The 26,673-nt window shown below is 40.8% G+C and overlaps 1 protein-coding gene across 3 annotated transcripts in view; it reads right to left on the reverse strand.

The window, feature by feature from the left end:
• The window catches only part of SPR (Sex peptide receptor), a 105,380-nt gene that overhangs the window by 4,256 nt on the left and 74,451 nt on the right, over positions 1 to 26,673 (reverse strand). For 2 of the 3 annotated variants that reach the window (XM_065488677.1, XM_065488678.1), the window contains exon 3: positions 680 to 1,075. In XM_065488677.1, coding sequence (XP_065344749.1) covers positions 680 to 1,029 — 350 coding nt within the window. In that variant the 5' untranslated portion in view covers positions 1,030 to 1,075. Of the gene's footprint in view, positions 1 to 679; positions 1,076 to 26,492; positions 26,630 to 26,673 lie in introns of those variants that run through there. The other variant, XM_065488676.1, reaches the window with a different exon arrangement.

The following is a 26,673-nucleotide window of genomic DNA, read 5'->3' on the forward strand; positions in this document are numbered from 1 at the left end:
AACAAAATGTTGATGTTTGATCAGTGTAAATTGTGGACGTTGGCAACCTCAGCATCACATATATTTTTTAATGTGGATGTAAACTGATGTTTTTTAGTCTGTGCCTATTTCAGCTTGGCCCTCCTGGGTATTGTCTTCAAAGGTTATTTGCCGGAAATAATGCCTTATTTAATTAGTTAAATCAATTAAAAACAACTGCGTTCCATATTAAGTGGCCCATACAGTAATTTGGCAACTAAATACAGTATACATTAAGGAAGAGCTTTACAGGCCAGCAATTAAGAACTTGTGGCATCGTTGACCAAAGTAAATAGTTAGTTGAGTTTGTTGTTTGTGAAATTTAGCAACCATTTATCTCTACACTGCGTGCAAAAATTGAAGCAAGACCGAGAAACAGTCAAAATTACACATTTTTATAATTGATTTTTTGCTTGATTTCGATCCTTCTCGTGCGATTTATCCAATGGTATGCAAAATATGAGCGAAATTTCCCTTCTGGCGAAATAAAACAAGTTTTTCAACAACTTTTAGAGGCAATTTTCTCAAAAATTTCAGCTTTTTTATAAGATATTATTTCTTCTTAAGTTAAAAAGGATTTTATTAGGCTATTCTTTAACGTCAACCCCATTTGAACAAAGAAAGGAGAGAAACAAATTAATTTTTTTAAAAATGAACTCACCAAGCGTAACAAGCAGAGGGTGGCGAGAGCGGTTTGTAATGATTGCCAAAGGTGTACATGTAGAAGAGCCAGGGTGCCGGGAAGAGCAGGGTGAACATGTCGGACAGCGCCATGGCCATGAGCACCACGTTGGTGGGGGTGCGCATGTGGCGCTTGGACAGCACCACCACGATCAGCGTGTTGGCGATGATGGTGACGACCAGCAGGAAGGGCATCACGTAGCCGTACAGGGGCTGCGCGTACTTGATCGGCAGCTCCTCGGTCACGTTCAGGTGCCGCACGGTGTAGTTGTCATCCAGCTCGCTGTCGTTTGAGCCCCCCATGAAAACTTCCTCTGCCGAGAGGTCCATCGCGACCACCGATCACGCTTCTCAATTCAAGTAGTGCCGGACATTCCTAAAACAGAGAGATACCAAACGTTTTGAAAAGTGCTTTCTTCTTAACACTTTTTACGTAAATAAAGGACGCACGTGATTTTCATTTTAACACATTTTACGATAAAACAAAATTTTGTAAATAGTAATTAAAACCTTCAATTTTTTTAAACGACTAATTTAAATCATAAATAGTCGCTATTGAGAACCAAAAGTAGTAATTCCCTGCCGCAATAAAGTCTTCAGCATTGATGCGCGATTGTCACGCTCATTTAATTTTTTTAACCTCTGCTCTCGAGCACATCCCGTGGGATATGAGCTCACCAGGTCTCAATAAAACCGCCGAGCCGCAGATGAGCTTAGACCCAATGTGGCCATTTTTCGCCTCCTCGTCGCACCTAGGTCTTTAATTGAAACGCCAGAGCCGCTGGGAAAGTGCGAAAACCAGCAAGTAGTGACGAGTCGGCGCCGATGTGCCTCCCAGTTACAATTCTTAAAATTGAGGCTCAAGGGAATAAATGGAATGAATATCTTACTGGGATTATGATTCTGAGACTGTAAAAGCCAAATTCCATTATGTAAAAATGGAACATTTCTATTTGACCAGCATAGAAGGAGAATTAAAAAATAAAATATGCTAAAATATTCTGTTCTGCTCAGTTTTTTATTAACTATTCCAATAGTCTTCTTGTCAAAATAAGACATTTCCAGATATTGCTAAAGCCGTTTGGAATTTTGTTTTCGTTTGTTTCGATTTGAAATTTACGCTGGGCTGAGGAACTAGAAATAAATATGTTGCGTAGTTGATATAGGTTTATGTAACTACTCTTCTGTCTTTCAAACAGATTCAAATCAACAATCCGAAAATATGTATCCCTTCTCGAAATATGAAGCAGACCCCGTTGGGAACGAAACCACAAACAAACTAAATCTTTCACTTCGGTTCGTGCTTCAAATGCAAAATAAACATTGCCAGTCGATATTTCGAGATTTTCATGGCTCAGTAGTTCGCATTTTCCCGATATCCAGGCAAAGAGCACTCATGCAAAATGATTGCCAACTGAATCTAAAGTAGGAGCACTCAGGGGAAAAATTTGCAAAGGTGCAATTTCGTTTTGGACAAGTCCCTATGGCCACTGCTGGCGACTGAAAGCGGCACTAAACACGGTGTCGTGAGCGGTTGAGCAGATATCGGCTAGCTTTTTGCTTTCACAAAAACGAGCACGCAGTTTGCCAATACATAGAGTTCGGGCCGTGCTCTTTTAGAGAGGAGAGTAATTAGCCTTTTGATGTGCCACTGCATGCAAATTTGACGCATCGATCGCGCCCGACAATTCTTTCGAGCTGCTCACTTTCAAGCCCTTTTGTTTGACGCACTCGATCAGATATCATCATCATCATCAGTGGCAGCAGCAGCGAACCTCACTTCATCTCCACAAAAGGAACGAGCGGGTGGTACCATAATTGACAACCGTGTCAGCGCATTCTTCTCGCTCAGCGCCTTCAAAATGGTAATGAGAGAGCGAATTTTGTTCTCCGCGCCGTAATTGGATCGAGCGCATCCAGTCGAAAGCATATATACACGCGTATGATTTGCAGCTGCTGGAAAATCGTGTTTTGCTGTAATGGAATATATGAACGCGGAGGCGAGCAGCACCAGTTAATAAAAGAGTGGAACACTAATCTCCCTGCGGTTGCGAGCTCTCTCTCTTCCTTTTTCTCGCTACTTTGTTAATTAAACGAGCTTGTTCCAACAAGACTTGCGTAAAATGGTTAAAGAGGTTTAAATATGCACGTTGGAAGAGTTATGAAACTTTTATAACGAAGCGTATCTCATGAATCATTTACAGAGAGGCGCGATTATGAAATCAAGAAAATCTCGTCTTTGGTAACAGCAGCGAGATAACAACTTCCATTCATTTCCTTTGATGCGCCCTACTCTCTCAAGTGTGATTATGCATGTTTTCAAAAAGGTCAATTAAGAGCATGATGAAGGATCCGAGCAGTCTTCCATGTTTTAAGAAGAATTTTACGCAAGATTTATTTTAAAATAAAAAAACGAAGCTCTGATTGAGAATGAATATTATTTGAAATGGGTTTCTGGTTTTATAAAAAAGACTGATGTGTTTGATGCTCGAAAGCATCAACAGTTATTCCATCGATGACAGGGAAAAAATGAGGATCCAATCATTCTTTGGAGTAAAAACAGGTATGCCAAGGAAATAACATATAATCTTCAAAAGATACCTGGGAGAGTTATTGTGGTTGCCAAACCGTTTATATTTATTATTTCGTTTGATATGAAATAGAGCCCAATTTCGGATGTAAGGATGTAGGATAACAAGAATAATGTACGCTTCTCTCTGTTGGATATGGGAGGCGTGGTGAAAGTTTACCAGTGAACTAGGCAGGCAGTAAAATGCAAATTTTATAGGCGGCGGTTATTTCCAAAAGTATTCAGAAAATTTGCGTCGATGATGGGCCTGTAGGAAGACCCTCTTGGCTTGCTTTAAAAGCATTGTCGGCTAAATTGCGGCTCGCTCCGCTACTTTGAACATTAAAGCATAAATTATGAGCGATCCGAGGATAAATTATCGGTGCGCGCGGTGATACTAAAAGTCCGATCATAATGGAGCTGCGGACTTGATCAATAGAGATTTATGCCCACACGCATATTTTATGGATATATATCTATGCCGCGTGCTACCGCGCGCCGAGTTTTCGCTCGCAGCCAGCCAGCCGACGCCACAACGCAGCCCCTGCTGCTGTAGGTTGGGTACATTTATAAATTTCGTGGTACACTGAAGGCAAACACAGACTGTGTGTGTGTGTTCCTTGAACAAAACTCTCGGCTGCAAGTTTCTCGCTTTTCGACAGCACGACACTTGTGTAAGCAAACTCCGAGTTTAGTTAGCAGATATGCAAAGTCTCCGATCAGTTTACAGAACGTACAGCTCTCGCGGATTGTGCCAGCGACAGGATTTTTTAAATTTCACATGTGGCCATTAAAACGCGCTGATGAAAGCCTTTTAGCCTATCAGGGCGTTAAATTTTCATCATTCCCAAAGCTGATCCCCTTTGTCTGGCTGCTGCTAATAAAAAGCAGTCTGTCATGCATGCTGTGGAGCTTACAAAACGCTCTTTTTGCCCGACAAACAACGCACCACTTTATTAAGACTTTTTTTTATCAAAAGACCGTGATGACAATGACGGAGACGGGGATTTAATTGTTGCTCACCCTCAGTTCCTGGAATAAATTAACTGAGGCTGTGAAAGAAAAGGTCATACGCTTTAGGATCCTAAAGGCCCAATTTTTGGCTCGCAAAATGAGATTTAAAGTGGAATGATACAGGGCAATAATTTAAAATCATTTGAATTGTTTGATGCCATAAACAATTGATCGATAAACAATTTGTTCAATTATTTGCAATAATAAAAAAGGACCTTCCTAGAGTAAAAATTCAAATTTTGCCAATTTTCTCCAAAATTTACAGTGCTCGAACATATTTTCTTGGCATATTCCGATTCCGCTCGTCGAGATCTGTCCAACGGTGTATGCCACTTATTGGGGAAACTCTTGGTTTTGAAATTAAATCGGATTTCAAGTAAGGAGACAGCCATCACCATTATAAAAGCACGGTAATTTTCCAGCCAATTTTCTCAAAAAATTACAGTGCTTCTTAGGCCAATTTAGGCTTAAACTGAATCTTAAGGAATGAGTTTACGCATTGGCAACAAGCATTTTCCAGGCTTTTGCAGTATCATGCCTCTTTAAATCCCTGTAAAATAGTTTTAAAATTTGAATTTGGTTTTAATTGAGCCATATAGATCTAAACAACTAAAAAATTCCTGTCTATATATTTACAGTGTTCAGTTTAGTTAGGTGTTCAGGCGGAGTATGCCGGCCCATGCGAAGGGAGCTTTATCTTCAAAAGCTCTCGCTTTTGCATCAATCAAACAACAGTCAAGTTACTAGAGAGAGATTTCAGGCTTAAAGAGTTACTCAGAAACTAAAACGAGGAAATCCGCTCATGGAAATTTATAGTGACGGCTCATTAATTTCGCGAAAACTTGCACAGACTGCTTTTCTCGGAGCTTTTGCTTTATATGGACAAATATAAATCATAATAATGTGCGACACGCTATTGCATTCTCGGACCATTCAAGTGCGTGTTTAAAGAAGAGCGCTATGGCATTTCATTCATCGTCGGGATATATAGAGAGGAAGGAAATTTCCTATTCTCTCTCCTGAGAAGCTCTAACCGAAAATGCGTATTTGAAGCACACACACATTCATAATTTGTTTGCATATAAATCACCTTTGGCAGCACTCGCACACCCAAATTTGTTTGCCTTTGCTTTTATAGCGCGCGTGCATGGTGTTTATTATTCATCCACAAATACATCGCCTCCATGTAGATACACAAATTGAGGTTGGACGTATAAAATTTGTATATTCTTTCTTTTCCTTTTAACTAAAGATTGTTATGCAGTTTCTATGTAATAAGATATAACAAATCAATTGTTTATATGAATATGTAAAGGTTTTATTTTATAGAAAGCTAAACTGAACGGATGAATCTTTGAAATTTTAAAGTAAAAGCTTTACAGAAAATTGGCTAAACAAAATCAGTTTTACCTTTAGTGGATTGATACAGGGCAACAATTGAAAATTATTTGAATTGTTGGATGCCGTAAACAATTGATTGACAAACAATTTGTTCAACAATTTGCAATAATATAAAAGGATCTTCCTACAGTAAAAATTCAAATTTTGCCAGTTTTATCCAACATTTACAGTGCTTGAACATATTTTATTGGCATATTCCGATTCCTCTCGTCGAGATCTGTCCAACGGTGTATGCCACTTATTGGGGAAACTCTTGGTTTTGAAATTAAATCGCATTTCAAGTTAGGAGACAGCCATTACCATTTGAACAGCACGGTAACTTTCCAGCCAATTTTCTCAAAAAATTACAGTGCTTCTTAGGTCGATTTAAGCTTTAACTGAATCCTAAGGGATGAGTTTATGCATTGACAACAAGGAATTTCCAGCTAGATTGTGCAAAATCAATCCACTTTAAGCCATAAGTGATTAATCAGAATTCCTATTAGCTCATCAATTAAATATATTAACCAAATGTTTTTGTTGCAACAAAGAGTCAAATTGTTGAATTTGCACCTGTTGAAGGGGATTCAGCGTCGAACGAGTGTAAACCGCAAGTTAATTAAGGGATGATTAACGCATTGCGTGTACGCAAATCCCACTCTGGCATTCCGGGTTTAATCCCGGCAACTCCAGCCCGGCAATTGCCGGAGCTCGGCAAAATTAGTTTGAGGAATTCCGCCGCACACGCACTCAACCGCTCGGCGCGCGGCCGAGTGTATTTGTTTTCAAACGTCTAACCCAAATATGCATTTGGACTGAAATCCTCGGGGCTTATTTGATTGCGACCTGGACCAAAAACAGAGCGAATTCAAACTCACACAAATAATATGATCGTTCGACGGTTTGGCCCGCAGTTGCGATGGTCTGTATATTAATTCAGAAGAGGGATGAAAGCCAGCAGTATGACGAGCCTTTTAAATAGACATTCGCACGTACGTGCATGATGGACTGCTGGAAACTCGCTTTTTCGTGCTTTCCCCTGTTTATTTAGCGAAATATATGCGCTTTGTGTGGCCGAAACTCTTTCATCACATGCGTGGCGCCAACGCAAAAGATAAATCGCCATGAAAAATGGACTTTGGAATACGCAATATTGCTAGTAATCTATCTTGTTTGTATGGCACTATACACGGTAAAATTTGTAATAGGAAAGCATCAATGGAAAGCATTTTGTAATTTCACGACTCTAGTTCTATTTGATATTGAAATTATGCCAAAGAGATCATCATAGCATGTCATCATTCAAATAATTTGTTTTAATTCATGTTAAAGTTATGTGATGACTAGAAATTTGTTTAAAAAGTTTTGTTTTCTTCAATCTACAGTAATATATGACTGCTACTGATTTGGGTTTTACAATTTGTACACTAAATAATTTAAATTGAGCAAGACGATAACGTTTCCTAATATATTTTTTGAGTTAACAACTCTGATTTTTTTAGCTCTGCGCTTTGGCAATTTTTATTTGAAATTTAAATTTAAATTTTATGTGCATTCACAAATTATTTGACCGAATTTCGCGGCTAGAACTTTTTTAGGCTGAACCAACACAGCCCTCATACAGGAAGTGATACAGTGATTTGCTAAAAACAGATGCCCCACGGGATGTTGCTGCTGTGCCATTTATTAAAATAATGATTTGTTAGTTTTCTTCTTGGCAAGTGTAAACAAAACAAGGCAATGCTGAACGCACAAAAGCACACAAATTGGTCGTGCGTTTATAGTATGTAGGCCGCCGAAGGGGTGAACATTCATTCACTCTCCAAACGCAGCACAGGATTTTGAATTGCCAGCAGACAGCGAGACGTTTGCACGGACATCCTAGCACTACCTCGGCCTTTTCTTGGTTCATATCCTGCAGGCGCATGTGACTTCCAAGCACGAGTTCACGAACCATTTCATTATGCATTGAAGTCGATTCTCGGGGCAGTGACTGATTCTCTCTTTTTTACGATGACTCGACTGTTTTTTATTAAAGTTCCACGAAGACGCACTCAAATAGGCAATTTCAATTCAGCTCTTGCTAGATAAATTACGTTATATTCAGCATCGAGAGTTGAGAACCCACTTTAATGGCCATTTCGTGCTTCCACTGATCCATTATCAGCGATATATTTATTTTTAATTTATTTTTTTATGTGCGAAATATTGGGACAAAACAGAGTGTCACCTTTAACGAGCTCATTTGTTTTGCTTTATACAGGGATTCTAGCTCATTAGCCACATAAAAAAGGTTTGCAGTGGTTTTGCTATACATGCTTGCAGTGCGGTAGAGATTTCCGCCCACTTTGATGTCTCGAAATGAGATGTCTCGCCTCTCTGCGCTTCGAGATCCATTGTGTGCTGGAGGAAAAAGTTACTCACTCTTTCTCTCCAGTTCTTTGATCTTTAACTTCATTTTCCGCGCATTGTGTGCTCCGCTCTGTTGCATACCTAAATTGTCGCAGATCTCGATCCCTCGGCATGCGCTCGAGTCAATTTAAGAAAAAATGTTCTCAACACACGTGACTTTGTTATTTACGTGGAATTTTTCTCCAAATTGAAATATAATGAGTTTCCCGGAGGGGGGACAAAGCATTTTCGGTCTTCTCTTAATGAGTCTTGCTGCGAAAAAAATCATTTAAACGAGAGCTTCAGACAAAAGCAAGAGCAGGGACGGTGTGTTGTGTTCGTGACAGAAGGGCAGGGATTCGTTTTGAAAATGAGAGCTCTATGAGAAGCCGACGCACTTCATAAAAGTCGGGGAAAAAGGCGAATGCAGGAGTTGCCGCAGCTCAAGTGTTGCCTGGCAACAAATCCCTTTTAAGAACGACGCTCGCATATCTCAAAAATATAATCAAAAATGAGTCCCAAGGTTGCATTAATGCGCTGGGCAAATTCTTCCAACTCCGCAGTTTAGCGTCACGTGAATGCGCATCGCCTCTAATTTTAACCGCCGAACTAATAAGCGAAGTCAATTTGCGACTTTGGTGTACATAAACATTCCTGCCAGAGCTTCAAGAGACGAGATGAGAGTGCTCGAACGCAGGTATGTGTTTATGATTCGGGTGACGTAATCCAGAGACTCTTGTTAATGAATACACAGCTGCGCTCGCACACTCGACGAGATCAAGTAGTTTGCATGTGGTGCTCAATGATGACACGCTTCTTTCAACTGAAGCAGGCGATAATGATTGATTCGAGTGCTGAATACAAAAGAGGAAAACACGTGCATAAACATAAAATTTTATAAAGCCGACTGAAGGAAACAAAATTAATTTTTAAACGTTCAAACAACGATTAGCATCGGTAAGTTCAAACAGGCTTATTTCTATTTAATTTAAAAAAGTTCATCAACATTTATTCCTTAAGAGTCAGTAAAAAATTTCGTGATTTAAGTCCTTTTCCTATCCGTAAAAATAAGTTTTCCATTTACGCCATGGCCTAGCTGTTTCGTAATATTTCGCTATGAACAAGAGTTTCCACTTTGCCCAATTTCTGCGTGAATGGAAGCAATCTAGTTCTTTCCATCTTTCAGGAACGTGTCAGTCGAGAGTTATTAATATGATGGATTACGCGGACGTCTCGTTAAATGAAGCTAATTGTCGATTGATTTATTAAATCTTCGTGCACCCCTCTCGACGTATAGCGAGGCAATTAATCGCGCTCGGCCGATCGATTTGTTTTTCTTCCCTAACAGAGTAGCAGGGGAAATAATTATCTGCAGGAAGCGAAAGTTCAAGCTTTCTGCCCGGAAATATAGGTCGCGGGGGACAAGAGGCAGGCTCCGGCAGAGAGCAGGAAAAGTAACAGCTCTTTGACTTTGACTCCCTAGTAAGTCTTGCATCTGCGGATTTTATAACAAAAGACACCGTTGTCTTTTTGCGATCAAATTTCTCCTACCTCGAGACAGAATGACAAGAAGCCGCGTGCATGCCGACTTTTGGCAAAGCGGCTATCCGTCTCCGGCACATTAATGAAAACGTTCTCACATCTAAAATGTTCCTTGGTAATTAATTACACACTTCTGCGAAGTGGAACAGGGTACAAAGGACGCATTAAGTAAAAAGAAAGGAACGACAAAGGGGTATTAAATTATCCAGCTTTCCAGCTTCTGTTGAGCGTGCAAAATTAGAGGAGAGCAAAAATCATCCATTCAAATATTTAAACATTTGGGATTTATATTTTCTTATGTGCTACGTTTTTTCTGTCTTAAATAAATTATTATTTTGAAGCAAGTATTTTTTTCTAAGAAATAATAAATTGTAACACATAACCCGTTTGAAAGATTTCATAACATTTTTATTCCGACACTAAATCTCTTTTCCCGGCCTTGACTAAGATCTAGTAATAGAATTTCCATGCTAAAAGGATCTTCCAATTAGTTCAACTGAGTCCACGCTCCTTCCATGCAGTGCAAATAGGAATTTGGGAGGAAATGGTAATAACCAATCCACTGTCATCACGTCAGAATTACCAAGAGGATCACAAATAGATTTTGACAATAGTGCACAAGGCTAGAGCGACAGGATGTAAATTTAGAAGGTGGCTTTATTACACATGCAAATTTGCACATTGTAACGCGGTCTGTCGGGTGCATGGAGGTTCCATCTCCCTTTGTGAAATGTGCGCAAATCACATTCCCGCAGCACTCGCCATAGGAATTTCCCATTTCCAACTGAGATAGGGCGAGAGCACCACTGCCGTTCTATCTGACAAAAACCCTCTTCACTTTCAACGAAACTAATTTTATTTTCGCTAAAAGCAAGTGCCACCACCATCACCTGAAAAGTTCTTTCGCCACTTTTTTTTCGCAACTCGGCCAAATCCAATTACAGCGCGGAACGGAAATCTTTTCTCGGGCGTTGAATTCAAAGAGATATACGTTGGACATAATTCAAATTAACATTAAACCCCCTACCGAGTTTTATAATTAGTTATCATTACGGGGGTTTAGGCCGATCTATTGTAAAAGACCATTCTCATTGTTAACACATTGTATTGCCGGAGGCGAGTTGTGGATCGCAATTTAGGTTGATTAAAACTCGATTATCACAATGGTAGTTAATTATAAAATACCCTTTTGTATGGCGAGCGAGCGCTGACCTTGCTCTCAATCAGTAAAATCCGCAGCTCTTGCACATGAGAAGCACCGCATTTGTTCACTCATGTGTAGCAGAAAGGCATAGTAAATTTTTAATCCTGTGCGCACAGGAGCACAAGGTTTGAAACTCTTGTGTACCCATAAACGTCCTTTTTCAATTATTCAGCAAAATCCTTGCTTGCGTCAAGCGTAAAAAAATCAGATTAAATATTATAAATGGTAGGAGGGAATGAAATAATTTCCCTGATGAATCGAGAAACTCTGAGCTGCATTTTATTGAATAGAATCAGCGAGAGCCGTAAACAATAAGCTCTGGAAGTAATTGAATGTGTTTCGCCGCCTACCTGATTGTTACATTCAACTTTCATACATTTATTTCAAGTGCTGCATGCAAAATGGGATTGGCAAGAAGTATATAAAGCTGAATGTGCTGGTGCGTACACTCCAACTCATAAATTCAAGCGAAGAATTCGGAGTGAAGAAAATATGGGGGCGAACAAGAAGAGTCTTCTTCGCTTCTTCAGAAATAATAACGCCTCCTTGTGTATGCACATTATCCAACACACTTGTGCGCAAAGAATGTCTCATATGTACTCTCAAATTCACGGTCGAAACGCTTCTGCTGTGCGCAGTAACTCGATTCTTCCTTGTTACTCGCGCGATCTTCTTGGCTTTCAAACAAACAAACAAACAAACAAGCTCCTGCCAATTAATTTCTTTTCCTCTTTACAATCATTATTTTAAAATTGGGACTGATGTATTCTTGGAAAGTTTTAGGATGCTGAGTGTCTTTTCCTCCTTTTCCCATTTCGTTCAGAACCAAAACCAATACTTCTCAGCACATTTAAATTTAATTTTTAAAAAAATTATAGCAATTTTGAAACACGCTCTTTCAGGGAATGCATTCAAAGAATCAATAAATCATATAAAGTTCCAGCGCATGTGAAGAAGATCAGTGCTGAAAGGTTCTGGAAAACAATTTGTATTGTTACTTAAAATCTACTCAGAAAATTGGGATAGAGCTCAAGTTTACCCGGGCTGCCGTTTAAATTTCAGAGAAAGCCGGCTCCAAAGTTTACATCAAGCTTATTGGAAACGGAAAACATGAAGAAGGGAAATTTAACTCATAATTCACACACCATTGATCGAAATCAAGCAAAAACAGTTAAATTTTTGTAGAAATTTGGTAAAATCTAAAATTATAATGTTAGCAGGTCCAAATTTTATTGTTTTACATTGTCAAAGTTATTTTTCAAACTAATATTTTCATAATTGGAGTCAGCAAATCAAATTAATATCAATTGTTCGGCAATTCTATCAATCCACTTATAAAAATTTCTGTTTTACCTGATGCATTTGATGCGGGAGAGTGAAATAATATCAATTGTCTGCTCAAAAGGGAATAAACAGTCATTTATGTATACACTAAGCGTTTTCTCACTGAAATTAATCATCTAAATATACTAATAGCAATTAACATTTGAAGCGCAATTAGGTGAACACGTTTTACCCTCAGCCAATCAATAACAGCAGTTTGCGGATATGGGGAGGAAATTTAAACGCAATAATGCGAGTGTATAGCAACACGATGTAATGAAAATGTTCAATTTGACGCAAAGTGGAAGAGCGAACATCCGGCTTACAGGAAAAAGGTCAAACATGTGCAAACCAGCCTTTCATCACTCCGCGAATATTGGATTCCTCGCGAGTGCGCGACAAGTGTTATTAAATCCAGGAATATGCACACGCTGCATTCGTCAGATAAGGTGTTTTGTGTATATCTATCTTTCTCCCGAAGGCACGAGAAAAATGTGCATGCGCCGAGCACATAAAACGTCTTTGCCATAAGTAATTCCGCCCTTCGCGTGCCGGGAATAAATTAGAAGAAGAGCGAAGCGGGCGAAATATGCAGAGTGCGTGGATAAGCAGCGATGCAATTTGTACTTTGGCATGAGCTACATCTTTTCAACGAGAAGCTCCGACGGCGGCTAGATGATCCTTTTAGAGCGATTTCGTTTGATTAACTGTTGCAGCTAAGCTGAGTGTTTTTTTTCTCTCATCGAATTATTCATTTTACTGATTTTAGAAGAAGATCTTTAGAAAATTGTGAATTCTTAATGAGTGCTATCGTGGTATGTTTTGAACTGAATTAATTTTTAGTGAGCTAACTTTTACCAACACGAAGCTAAAGTAAATTTCAAGGTTTTCCCCATTAGTCGCATCACTTGAGACATTAAAGCGGAAGAAAATAGGTGATCGTATCGAGGTTACGGGGGAAAGCATCCTTTTCCAACTTTACAAATCGGATTACTCGTCGAAGGAAGAAGAATTTCAAGCTTGAGCTTTATTGTGCAAAAACTAATTTCATGGGAGAAAAAAAGAAAACTTAAACCCTTTTTGTGTAACTTAATTATCTCAAGAGAATTCTTAATGCGTTTACTTGCAAAGAAGACAAACTTTTTTGCATCTTTGAAATGAGGTGGAAAGACAGACCATTTAATACAAAGCACTGGATGACATGGCAATCGGATACTTTGTCGTGAAAGAGAAACAAAAAGTGGACTATGTCGGACAAGAAGGAAATCAAATTTATCTTTTTCACAAAAGGTCCTTCTCTCGGCACTAATCACGTTAAGCTTCTGAGGAAACCAAGTGGAATAACACCCTATTTTTCGCTCCTCAGCACTTCCAAAATCTGATGTGCAACTGTAAGCAAAGCTATTTATAGACAGAGTTCATTTTATGAGCTTGAATTTCGCAAAGGAAGTCCTGCAAAAGCCGTTAAATACACTTGCGTGGGAATTAAGTCGCACCAACCCCCTGAAAACTTTCATTTTACGATTTGCAAAGGTGTTGCTGAAGGTATATGCATGGCCAGCCTCGGTACAAAGTGAAAGATCACGGGCTTGTTTAAACCTCGTAAAATTTGCTATTTCCAGAGGCACACTCATACTCTTTCGTCAACACTTTTTCACACATTCGGCGAAAAAGCAACCAACTGGCGTTCCAGACGTGCAAGATGAAAGATCCCCCTGTTTATTCTTGAGAAATGTCTATCAGCTTGAGTCTTAAAAGGTCTGATGCACACTTCAGATCACACCACTTACCAGTCGAGTCAAAAGATCTCAATAGTTCAAATAATCAAATTAAAACGAATTAATAATTGGATGATTAATGATTTTACATACTTTATCAGGAATTGCAGGATGATATGATTTGCATTTTGGTACTGACACTCTTAAGAAAGATATAAGCATTTTTCTGAGATACAATCCACGCGGGTGGCATGCCATTTTTTTATTAAAATGATCAGAAAAGGATTATATAAAATTATTAATTGCTTTTTTAACCTCTGCTCAGCACATGACGGGAGCTTTGAGCTTAATACTAAGCCCAAATAAAATTGGGCCCAATGTGACCATCTTTTCGCCTCCTCGCAACGAGGCCTTTAATTTAAGCGCCAGACATTTTTTGTCCCTGAAGTCGCTGGAAAGGTGCGTTTAGAAATTTAGAAAAGCAGAAAACTGTCAGCGCCATTTCTTTTATTCAATTTTCCGCTTTTGATGAGTTACTGAAAAACTTTTCCTGCCTTCCGCAGTTGACAAGTAAGCGCGCTCCAAAGATTTTTTCATCTGTCAGCGCGTTGTTCGCTCTGTTCATTCAGAATTTCCATCACATTTCGGGCAGAATCAAGCGCTGCGCGGTTTATTCGCTTCGCCTGCAGGCATCATGCAAATCGTGTGCAAATATCAACCCTCTCACTACACAGAAAAGCTCCTTTGCGACGAAGAAATTTTTCAAAAGTGCAACATTATATATATATCGGTCTCTGCGACGTCTTTTTTACCCAACAATTCAAGCGGAAGTGAGGAAGCGTGCTTTTCATTCATCTCCAGATTCTAAAAAGCACGCTGGATGAGCGTTACGTAAGAGTTACAAGGTTACGTAATAATATTTCATTCATCTGCGTGGTTGCGGGAAAGGTCAGCGTAGTTTTCTTCTAAATGTCAAAATTAAATTGTGTGTGAGGAAAATGTTACCAGAGTGTGTTTTCCCGTTACTCACCGAGGTGGAAAATATTTTGTTTGCTATCCGATAAAGTCGTGAGTATCTCTCCAATCGGTATGAAACTCGCTGAATCTGCTCGATGGAACTTTCTTCATAATGTCATTTTCGAGCAGGGGAGAGAGAGATATATAATAACCGAACAGAGATCACTTTGGTAATTCACTTTATCTTTCTGTTCACCTTATCAGGGAGGAAGTCAATATGCTCAAATGAAAAGGCCCTTTCGTCTGCTCATATTAAGTGGATTGATGGACTCGGTGCGGAATTTTGACGCCTAAGATGATAAATATATATGGAAGACGATCTCCAACGGCAATTCAAAAAAGAGGAGCAAATCAATCAAAATCCCTTTGAATCCAACTCTCTATAACCTTTTAGGCATCAATCACTTTTGCAGAGCGCATTGAGAAATTTCGTCAGCGAGACGAGATATTAATTGAATTGTCAATACCCGTGGATGCAAGTGTGCGTATAATTCAATTGATTTGTTGAAGTTCTCTATCAGCACGCGTCCCTTTCAAACGACTCTCTCTGTCCGCCCTAAACAAGGCGGCTGCCTTTCCGAGGGGGCACTGATGGCGAAAATCCTCGCCGTGAATTTCGAGACGCACAAATTGATTTATGATTGTGCGCTAGGCAGCTCTTTGCCGCGTTTTTTGCACTACCATTGCCACGAATTCATAATGAAGAATCATGAAAAGAGCCTTTCTCTCTTCTCGCTACTTTTTTTCAGTATATATATCTGCTGGCGCGCATGCAAAAACGATCGCGTTCAAGAGCTCTCGTTATAATGGTATGGATGTCATTTATTTAGCTCGCTTTTTTATCGCCTCCTATCAAACAAAACTGCCTTATTAGCTCTCTTGTGTAGCTTCGCAAAGCATTCTCCTTTGAAATTCAATACAAACGATATAGCAAATTATTTTCAGCTGAGCTAGAATATTCTTACAGTTAGCTACGGAGCAGAGCGTCGATTTGCAACTCTGCTGAATTGCACAATATATATAACGCTTAGTAAGCATGCAAAATAGAGGCTACATTTCAAACTCAAAATCCACTCATCATGTCCTTTGAGTACATTTATACAGCTTCAAATCGCATCAAATTTCCATTTCAAGCCGTAAAGAGGCAGAAAATTGCAACTAAACAGCCGTCGAACCTTGCCATTGGAGCGGCAAGCGAAATAAAATTAATCGGATCCGTTTTCACTGCAGACTCCGTACAAGAGCAAAGGCGCTTACGCATTCTGTTAAATCAGCACAACCAATTACCTCATTTGTAGCAATTCACGCTCGCTATTTTGCGACTCGAGAGCGGCGAGTGAGACCAAGAGAGCCAGCCAATCACTGGTCTTCTGCCGAGGCAGATTGCACGCGATGTCGCGTTTTTAATTGCAAAATGATTCGCTTTATCTGCCATGGCCACACACACACACACACACGTAAGCCCTTTGTTCCCGCGCTCATATATCGATCATTCTCGCCGCGGGCCTTTTTTCCAATGAGATAGACCTTTCGACCTCTTTTGCCGCGCGACTCATGCGTGCTCTCCTTTCAAAGAGCACAACCCGCCGCGTTTTAGGCACGGACAAAGAAACGCGCCCTTTGCATAATTACAGAGGGAGAGCAGTAGTGTGATCCCTACAGTCGTGTAAAAGCAATGTTTTCCTTATGGAACTGCAAACGTGGGATTTGGGGTGTGAATCACTTCCATCAGCCCAAGGAATGATACATGTTTTCTAGAACATTACTATGACATAAAAACATATATCTAGATTGATAACTATCTTAAAAATCTAGTCAGTTTTTTGCTTAAAATAGTTATTAATTTTTAGCTTTGTTATTAAAAAAAACATCAACACGTTGTTACGGCATTCTCAGGATTTTCGAGCCAATGGGAGATATTAGTGCTGGCTGCCCAATGTCAGATTTTGGAAAAGGTAGTCAATTAAGCGTCTTCAAATGTTTAATTAGCTCAATCGACTGGTAGGAGGCGCCACTTGTTGGTTTTCGCACCTTGCCAGCAGCTTTAGGGACTAAATGTCTGGCGACCTCGGTGCGGGGAGGTGAAAAGATGGCCACATTGGGCCCAAGCTCCTCTGCGGCCACTCAGGGCCCATATTATCCGCTCGGTGCTGTTTTTTTGGATCCGGTGAGCTCGTCATAACCCACAGGATGTACTAAAAAGAGGTTTAAATTATATGTTCGTGCCGCATTTCGCCATCTGTATATGAATTCTCTTTCGGAAATATTTTGATTGATCAATTCCGGATTTAATCAGTAAGAAATTTGCTGAGCAAAAAGCCAAGGGAGTTTATGTTTATCCTAAGAGCCAGGGGAATTCGAGGCAACTTGTGCCGCACGCAACATAATAACAACTTTTGCACAATAAAAGCGGAGCAGAAATGAAATTAAGAAAGCAAGGTTCCGTTTTTTAGCTCTCGTTTTCATGAAAAGCGGTTCTCAGGCGGAACATGCACAAACGTCTTTCGCAGCTGCACACAACAAAAGCATTAATTTTGCTTGCGCACCGCCAAGAGAGAAAGAAACACGAATTCTCCATCTCATCGGCCACATTGTGTGCGCAAATCAAGCGTCCCGAGTCAACAAAGACGCGTGGGATGAGAAAAATCGGGCCGTTTGTGCGTGCTTGTTTGTTTGTTTGCATTTCGCCGCGTTTTCGGGCAGCTCGCGTCACGCGCCGGAACTCAGCGAGGCGCGCAACTGCACGCATTTCTCCGCTTTCGTCGGTCGGCACCATTGCTTTTTACGAGCGAGCGCCAATCTGGGCACGCTCTTGGCAACTTCAAAGAAAAAATGCAGGCGAGGATTAGCTGGAAACCCAATCAATTTGCATAAGGAAATATGCTGTTTACCCTGGGCGAGGCGCAGATGCTCTCAACACAGGACTCGAGAGACGGAAATCCATAATCGTGTCTGTTGGAAAACGCTCAAGCAATATTTTTTCCTCCCATAACATTCATATACATCGTTTGGATGTGTGCACAGTGCGGAGGCTGTCACCGTGAGGCGCACCGCAACTTATTTCGCTTACAACAGCCGGCGTGACAGACCGCCGTCCGGTGCTATGCAAAAATGAGAGGTCGTTATATTATAGTATTTCCAGCGTCTCCATGATTAGATTTGCGAAGAGCGAGCAGAGCACGCTGCATTATTCATGACGAGTGTGTTTCTAAAGCTGCATTATATGTATATACAAGTATAAGGGTTTTGCATGGTAGTTCGTTCGTTTGTTACTCAAATAGGCATGCACTTGTATCGAAGTGTGCGCAGTGAGAGAGAGACTGATGCACCAGAGAGTGCAGCTATAGCTTGAGAAGGTATTAATCCATCAGACTGCTCCTCCGAGCTCGTTATTTATAGAGAGGAAGACATCACACAGAGCGGCCCTGTCCGCCGCGGTTGCATCGCTGCTGCGCGCTGTTCAGATTTATGTGGAATAATGCATGCTTAGGACTGGATGCTGCTGCACAGATCGTTTTCCCAACGCTCTCCAGCAGCAGGGGCAAAAAGTGACGTGTTATGGAACGCAAAGCTGTGTGTATACTTAACAGTAATGAATGCAGTAAACGGGACCTCTGACACTCTCTTGCTAAATCACACTTTAATTTATAGCAACTAGTAAAATTCGAAGCAGCTGTAAACATTCTAAATATTTTTCTAGATGTTGAAGTTCAGAATTATCTCTTTCCACTTGGTCAACGCACTGCAAGTTCGTAAATATTTAGATGAGCCGTGTTTAGGAGGGAATGAAAACCTGCTTGACATTTTTATATATTTTTTTTTATTCCACGCGCACATTCGTTCTAAGAAAATTGGTTGGATTTTGGCACTGCCAACATTTTTTTTCTACAACGAGATTTGAAACCAGACCACGGCCCGCCGCCGAAAAGCAATTTTCGGACTAGTATTCGCCGACCATAAAAATGCGCGTCTGAGGCTTGGGCATCACGCACGCGTTAATGCCCCATATCGTCATTATCAGCAGCGGCCAAGTCGAGCGTGGAGAGAGCTAAATAGCGTGAATATATGTATACCAGACTCCTTGTCTTTGTTTGCGCGTAAACTTAACAGCACCTTAAAACAAACCAACACCCCATCGGGCGGCCGCACATAATATTTTGTCGGTGACATAAAAAGCTGCGGCTTTATGGGTCTTAAAAGCTAGCAGACTGGCCGGCTGTAACGCTTTGCGCGCGTAAAATACGAGTCCGGAGAGAACGAACGAACGAACGCCGGCAAGAATAAATCAATTCGGCTGCTGCTCGTGCACTTGCTAATAATTGCCGGCAATATTGCTGTTGTCCTCGCGAGAGACGCAAAAATTACGGCCTCCTCCGGCCGCCTCCATGCGCCGCCGCCGCCGCTGATACAATTGAGATTTATGTCCTGGCGCGCGCCTTTTTTGTTTCTTCCAGCTTAGATGAGCTAGTTTGCAGAAATGATGCAATGTGCACGCCGCTAACGGCACGCTGCAGCAGTGCAAATAAATCTTGGCGCCGTGTTATTACCCTGTTCTGTCTCAATTTAAGTCACGTTTGTTTAATTGCGAGGTCACTGCACAAATGTTAAAATAAATGAAATAGTAACAACTGCAACTCGTCCGTTTAAAATGATTGGCTTTCTTTTTATGGCTCGGTTCCGAGTGTCTGCGCTTCAGGTCAAGAAGTTCGCTTGAACTGCAATATAAAAAAAATTTACCAGGGATGCGAAGGTCTCGTAAATTTCAATTATTTTATTCTCTCGGTTACAGCCGGGAATTTATGATGCCCACATTCAGACTGTGATCATTACAATATACCACCATTATCGATGCTGCAGGTAATAACCTCCATACTTTAATGCGATTGACTACAGTTAAATTTAAGTTTATTGTTTTATCTATCTGTGAATCAATTATGATCAAATTTTAAGATAGGAAAATAAATTTCATTCGGCTCTCTGATAAATTTATCTTAAAGAAGATCATGGTGATAAATTCATTTTGTTCTGAAAAGCGGATTATCAGTAAATCCGTGGACCATCACTTAGATAAGCTTATAATTAGTCCAGACCAGGAAACCGCATAAGCACTCTCTGTTTCCTGGAAAATCTGCCATCAAACTTAGATTAATATTATTTCTCGGTAAGCTTAAGGAAAGGGAGATAGCATTTGCATTCACTGCAACAACTCCCAGGGGCAATGCGTGTTGGTTTTGGCCAACTCGGTGTGTTTTGCTATTCATAAGGGCTGACGCGTGTGTGTGAGCATGTGTCCGAATATAAAGCTTTTTATATTTCGCGCCCAGATGTCAGAAATTCCGCGATAACCGCATTGACGGGAAAGCAGCACAGTTGTTGGTTGGTCTCATCTGTTTGGACTCTCATCTCGACTCAGATATTAGTTTTTCAACAGTCGAGTGATGCTAACTTTCTTGCGGTGCTGGGAACATTTCCAATTGCATTAGAGTACTTGGCTGGAACTTGCAGTTGAATACGTACGACTTTTTATTGCGAGTTTCATGTTTGATCAAGAGCGGGCGTTGAAGCAGAAAATTTATCGTCTGAAGAATCTCTTTGTACGACAAGGCAAGCGTAAGACATGGTGGCCGATGGAGGTCGAAGGTCCGTTGTTTGTTTCGGAAGAGTGGATAATATTCTCAAGCCGTCGTGGTGCTGTTTGCGGGCAGCGGAGGGAGAGCGATCAGGAAAAAGCAAACGTTCTCGCCCCTCCACTCGCAGCGAAAGAGGCAAATGGGGACATTCTCCCTAGATAGAGGGACAAATTGGCGGATGCCTCTGATTGGCTGCCCCAGAAATCCGATTAAACAATGGGGTATCTACCAGCGGGTTCCAGATGTGCGATAAAATTGGTTCCCACTGCGCAGATCCAAGATGGCGTCTGAATGTGGGAAACAAATGCTCTCTTTGGATTGCCGTACGAGTGTCAAGAGTTTGTTTTTACGATCCAAAAGACAACATTAAGTACAAGTAACGCAAATTATGTCCCAATATTGACCAAAACTTTCACGCATTTTCACGTGACCATTTTTTTCGCACCATACTCCACCGGACGCCATATCTGCGCGTCGCATTAATCTGGCTGGGGTACACGCACACGGAAACAAATCTAATTTTTGCTTGTTTGTATGACACAATTTTTTTTCGAAGTGCGAAAAATAGTAGAAATATTATTTCAGAAGAAAGGAACAAAGAAGGTCCTAAATAAACAGTGACGAAACAACACACTACGTATTGGTCAAGGATATTTTCTGACGGAGGTCAAATTTTTATAAACACCCAAATCAATGGCTGTTGGCCAGCGGCGGCGGTGTATGTTTGTTTTCTCATCTCCACCGCTGTGCAAAAGCAAACAGCGCTGATTCGTCTTCAGCTGGCGAATTTCAAAAGCCGAAAAGCGTCTGTTTCCGCGTCAGGATGTGCTTTTGTTCATTGCCTGGCAGGACAATATCAAAAGCAGATTGGGAAAGATTCAATAAATAAAAGCCAGAGAGTATCAAAGGGATTTGGGCAAAAAGGATCGGCTTCAAAGAGACCTGGATGCAACAGCTGCTCTTGATACAGACAAATTTTATGGAAAAAAAGCAACACACATGGTCTCGGCACGCGATCGATTTCATCTTCTCCAACGCGCTGTCGCCCGAAAGCAAACAGATGATTCGCTTTACTGACCTCACAGCCTGTGTGGACAGAGATCGAGCGCGAGAGAGACAACAAATATCGGCGAGTGCAGCTCTCGGCTCGGGCTTGGAATCTGCGTGGCAAAATTGAGCTGTCAGCGGCAGCAAAGCGCATGGTCAACACCCTGTGCGACCCTTGGTGTGCAAAAATTGCAGCGAGGAAAAGTCGGGCCGGGCACAGATTTCATTATTACTCACAGCACAGGCCGAGCCAAGTGGACGCGCATATTGATTTTCGGCGTACGTGAATGCAAATCCGACGAACACAAAACTTTATCCCGCTAGATTTGGGGGAGAAGCCGCCACTGCCGCCGCCGCGTTCGCCCATTTTTCTAATAAAAAACTGCCGGGCTGATTGTAATATAGTGAAGTTGACGTGCGGCTGGCGTTTTTTATTAGTGCACAAGGCGGAATAATGAATGAAGCGTACTCTCTGCTCCTCTCCCGAACAGAAGCAGCATCAGCTATCTCGGATAAATGCGAATTAAGGGCACGCGGAGAGAAGAAAAGGGAATTATAAACGGTCTCGGTGCGGAAAGTGATACATTAACTGATTGAAGGCCGGATCGATCGCATTGATGGATGGATTTGTTATGTACAGGAAAAGAGCGAGTAACGCCCTCTCAGCCACTCTATTCTTAATCAATCTGAACTTTAGCCAAGACGTACACGGGTACACGGGACACGTGTGCATGTTATCCTCAAAGTCAAATATTGCTGCTGTGATTTTCAGATTTGTGCACGGCTCGTGTGCTACTCTGATCGAGTTCGCCGAGGATTACGAGCTTGGAAACTTGACACAATTTAAGATTCAAAGAGGTGTAGCTTTGCTCTTGAGGAAAAGTTAAATCCGTGCTTCCCGAAAGGTCACCTTCGACGCTAATCTTGTTCAGGGTTTAATCAGAAATTGTCAAGGAGAGGAAATACAATATAAAACCCTTGTTAAACGGTGATATCTGCTAAAAATTTTAAATTTTAAAAAGCATCTCGGGAGATATTTGAGCTGTTATAATTTTTCTTTTCAATTTAGAGAAAAATTGCAGTCCCATTTAGCCGAGAAAGTTTTACCCAGAATTGAGACAATAAAAAAGAGAAATAAGCTGTATTTCGCACGCTAAAGATACAAACTTTTGAGCACCACTTTGCGAATGTTGTAAAGAAACAACTTAAAGACGCACGCTCTGTGGCTATTGCCCAAATGTTTGGGGCGGTGGTGTATTTTTTGTTTGGGGCAACACAAGCAACGTGCACGCATTGGGTCAAAGGCCCGCTGGAATTCTAGAGAAACAAATTGAATTATTCAGAATGCCATTAGCGGCAAAAAAGTGCTCTGTTCCGGGGAGCGAATGTGTGCGCGTGTATATTCGCGACGGACAAAAAAGTGGCTGCAGTGTGCCTTTTCTGCCAACCGCAGAGCTCATTGGAAGCATTCCAAAATTGAAAAAAGTGCCATTTGCAGCTTTCCCAGCGCGCCTAATTAGAGCGTGGGGTTGTGTCTTTAGAGGGAGGCTCTGCGCAAGCAGAGCGGAGAAAGTGATTAAAGTGTTCGTTTGACGCCGTGGCGGCTTTTTTCGCAACTTTCTACTAAGACAAACAAACAGAAATACCGAATCTTAAAGCTAAAATAAGTTCTAATAAACGAAAATAAAAACTTCTTTCGAATTCGCGGTGGTAAGAAATGCATTATCAGCAAAAAGAACCTAAAATTCACCTATTTTTTCGAAAAAAAACCCTTGCATCCATTCTTTTCAGTTTCAAATAAGTTCAAATCGGATTTAATCAGTCATCGTACAATTTTTCAGAATGAAACGAAGCGTTATTTTTAGGTTTTATGTAGCCGAAGAGCTTACATTTCAACAAAACCTCTTTCGTTCTCAAGAAAAATTCGCATACTTAACTATGAATAACAATTTTACAAATAACGCTGCCTCCAACTATATTTTCCAGGAGTTCCAAGAAGACTAGCTTTAACCATTAGGTTGTTTGCGGCATTCTGCAATAAAGAGTTTGAACACGGCAAAAAGTTTCGCCTACTCAGCAGAGTGCCGAGAATATGGGGACGTGGTGTACTCGCCAGAGTAACAAAGATACTAGGCTTGTATGTATAGTAATTTCAAGACGAAATTGCGACGCAAGAAAGGCACTCCTGTCAGGTTTAAGGATGCACACGGCGGAAAAAGCCCCTTTAACCCCAATGGTCCGGAGCTTTTAAGAAAATAGCGAGAGCCGCCACCGCCGCTTCGGGCGAGACGTGCTTTGCATGCTTCCTATGTGGTAAAGAGAAGTTCATCCGGCTGTGTACATGTGCGTGGCGAAACAAACCCCCGAGAAATATTATTACCAGCTCTTACTTAGCGCAATAGTCTTCCGGGGAATTTGTGTTCGAGCGCCCGAGCGAGCGGAAGCAAGCGCCAACTTGCTAATTCGCCGCAATTATTTCACATTCGTGTCACGTCGCGACTGAATTTATCAAAAGCACGTTCATTTATTTGTTTGTTTTTTTTTGTGTGTGTTTTGATCGTCGGTGCTACGGACGAGAACAGGATTTTTTACCTCGTCGATGCTATTTTCGTGATGAAGTAGAGCGAAATGGGCGAGCAAGAGGTTTAAAATTAGATTTGAGAGTGGAGTTGATTAGCTGAGTACTTGGTTGTTACGTCAGAAAATCGGTCATTAGCGTCGAACTAAATTAATGATATGTTCCTCTTGTCAAAAAGAAGAAAGACGAAATCTTCTATAATTGGATATTGGGAACTAAAATGAGGTCAATGCGCCAACTATAATAATTTAATCATGAAAAATTCATTTTAATATTGATAATGGCCTATTTTTGAAAAGATAAGGCATATTTTGCCGATAATTAATGTGGTAACATTTAAATCTGATTAATTTCCACCATTTTCCTAGTATAATCAAAAATATAATTCAATAAAATTAGTGTTTTTTAAAAGCGATCTTTAAACTGACGATCACTTGTGACATTTTTGGCTTCTATTCAACTTAGACGGTTTAGAATCCAAAGACGTTTATCCCGGTTCATCCGCCAAAAGCATGTTTCGATTCTAACGACAGCGATATTTTATAGAAACCATAAATTGACGACGATTAATTTCTTTGACTATATTTAGATCCTCTCATCAATTTAAATCTCTATCTCTGAATCGAGTGTGTCAGCAAAATATATTTTTCTTTTCCGCATTCCAATCTCGTGCTGTAATCGGTTAAAAAATATATTAAAAAGACTCACAATTTCAAATTAGTGTTAATATTGCTTCAAGAAACATTTCTGGGGTAGAACAATCCTTCTCTGTTGCCGATTAAAATTAAATTAGGCCGGCGCCCAAAATTTATTCACGCGTTTCCCGGCTTATGGGGGCTGAAGGGGAAAAAAGTGGGCGGCTTTGCCGGCGCTCTCTCTCTCTCTGTGGCAAAGATGAAGATGCTTGTTTCGGCGCGGCAGCCAGTCTCTCGCAGCCCATAACGTGGAAGAGCACCGAGCTACACAGCAATTTGGTCCGATTATAGGGGCATCTATTTTCCATTGGTGTTTGCCGAGAGAGGAAAAGCCAAGTGAGAAGGCCTGGCTGCATGATGAAGCAATTTGGGGCTGAAACGCGCACCCTATTATGAGGCTACGTGAGAGGCCTGACCGTGGCGGAGCGAAAAAAAAACGCGCGATAGATTGGTCCCCGTCACTCGCTGGATATTAGATTTTGAGAGGATAATCTCTCCGTTTGTCATTAGCATCGGCGTGCCCTCATCTGCACGCTCAAACCAGAGACGCCGCTCTTATTATCACCTTGCGATATTTTAATTTCATGCTAACGACCCTGCCTGGTGCGGAGACCTGGAATTCGTGCAGACACGCTTTCTGAATCCCGAATGGGCTCCTTTGCATAATACATTAATTATCTGCAAAGAGAGCGCGGAGATACTTTTGCAAGGAAAGATGATGCTGCCCTAGGGTAAAAAAAATGATTAAGCTTCTGCAATTTGTGCGAAATTGAGAGTGTTGGGGTGAATATAAATTGGCCATGATTTTCAATTGTCTCTCTCTTTTTTCCTTGAGTAGCAAAAGAGCGAATTCGTGGTTCAACTATCGCAATGACAAAAGATGAATTTAAATTTGAAATATTATAGCGTTTCTCAGAAAAGCGCCTTTCTGTTTTGTGTAAATGCTGTAAAATCATTCCTGGAGACAAAACAAAACTAATTTGCATGTGCTTTGAATCTTTAAAAAGATCCATCATCTAAAAGATACACATTGCTCAACAATTTTATTAAAGCCGTATCATTTTCCTTTATCTTTCCGCATAGCTTCAAGTAAGTGGAGTATGCGGAAAGTAATTTTGAATTTACCGACAGCACTTTCTAGAGTGCTCTTAAAATAGAGCTTCACAGGCCAAAAATTAATAACATTTTGCATTGTTGACTGTGGAAAAATTGAATTAATTGTTTGTGAACTTTAGCAACAGTTATCTCTGCAATGTGCAATAATGGAATCAGGACCAAGGAATTATTTGTTGACTTGATTTCAATCTCTCTCATCGCGATCTATCAAACAATGTGCGAATTATAAGAAAAATCGCCAAAATTGTTAAATAAACCATGATTTTATATTTTAGGGAGTCAATATCATGCAAACTTTTGAGACGATTTTCTTAAAAATTTAAACGGTAACCTGGAAATGGTTATCTTATTCCTAATTTGTAGGTATTTCAAGTAAGGCAAATTTTCTGTAAAGATTTTGTTTATAACTACGTATAATATAGAGCCTGCTTAAAGTTAAGTGAATTGTTTGAAACTTGATGCGCAAATTCGGACCTCGCATTGTCAGAGCGAATATGTACTTTGGAAGAGTGTGAGATCAAGCTGACAATGTCTATTGTTCAAAGAAAAAGGCCAAGTGCTAAAACTACCTGGTATGCAGAATAGGCGGAAGCGTCGAGCGGCGCGAGAGCAGAGCAGTTGGCATGTTCAGCCGGTCGGAGAGTCCATTCGCGACTGCTGTGCTCTGAGAGATCGTGTGGTGCGAAACGCGAGCGCGCGAGACTCTTGCTTAGGCGCACCATGCGGGCGCATCCTGAACGTGCGCCTTCG

This window comes from Cloeon dipterum, chromosome 4, assembly GCF_949628265.1.
Source record: "Cloeon dipterum chromosome 4, ieCloDipt1.1, whole genome shotgun sequence".
NCBI classification, from domain to species: domain Eukaryota; kingdom Metazoa; phylum Arthropoda; class Insecta; order Ephemeroptera; family Baetidae; genus Cloeon; species Cloeon dipterum.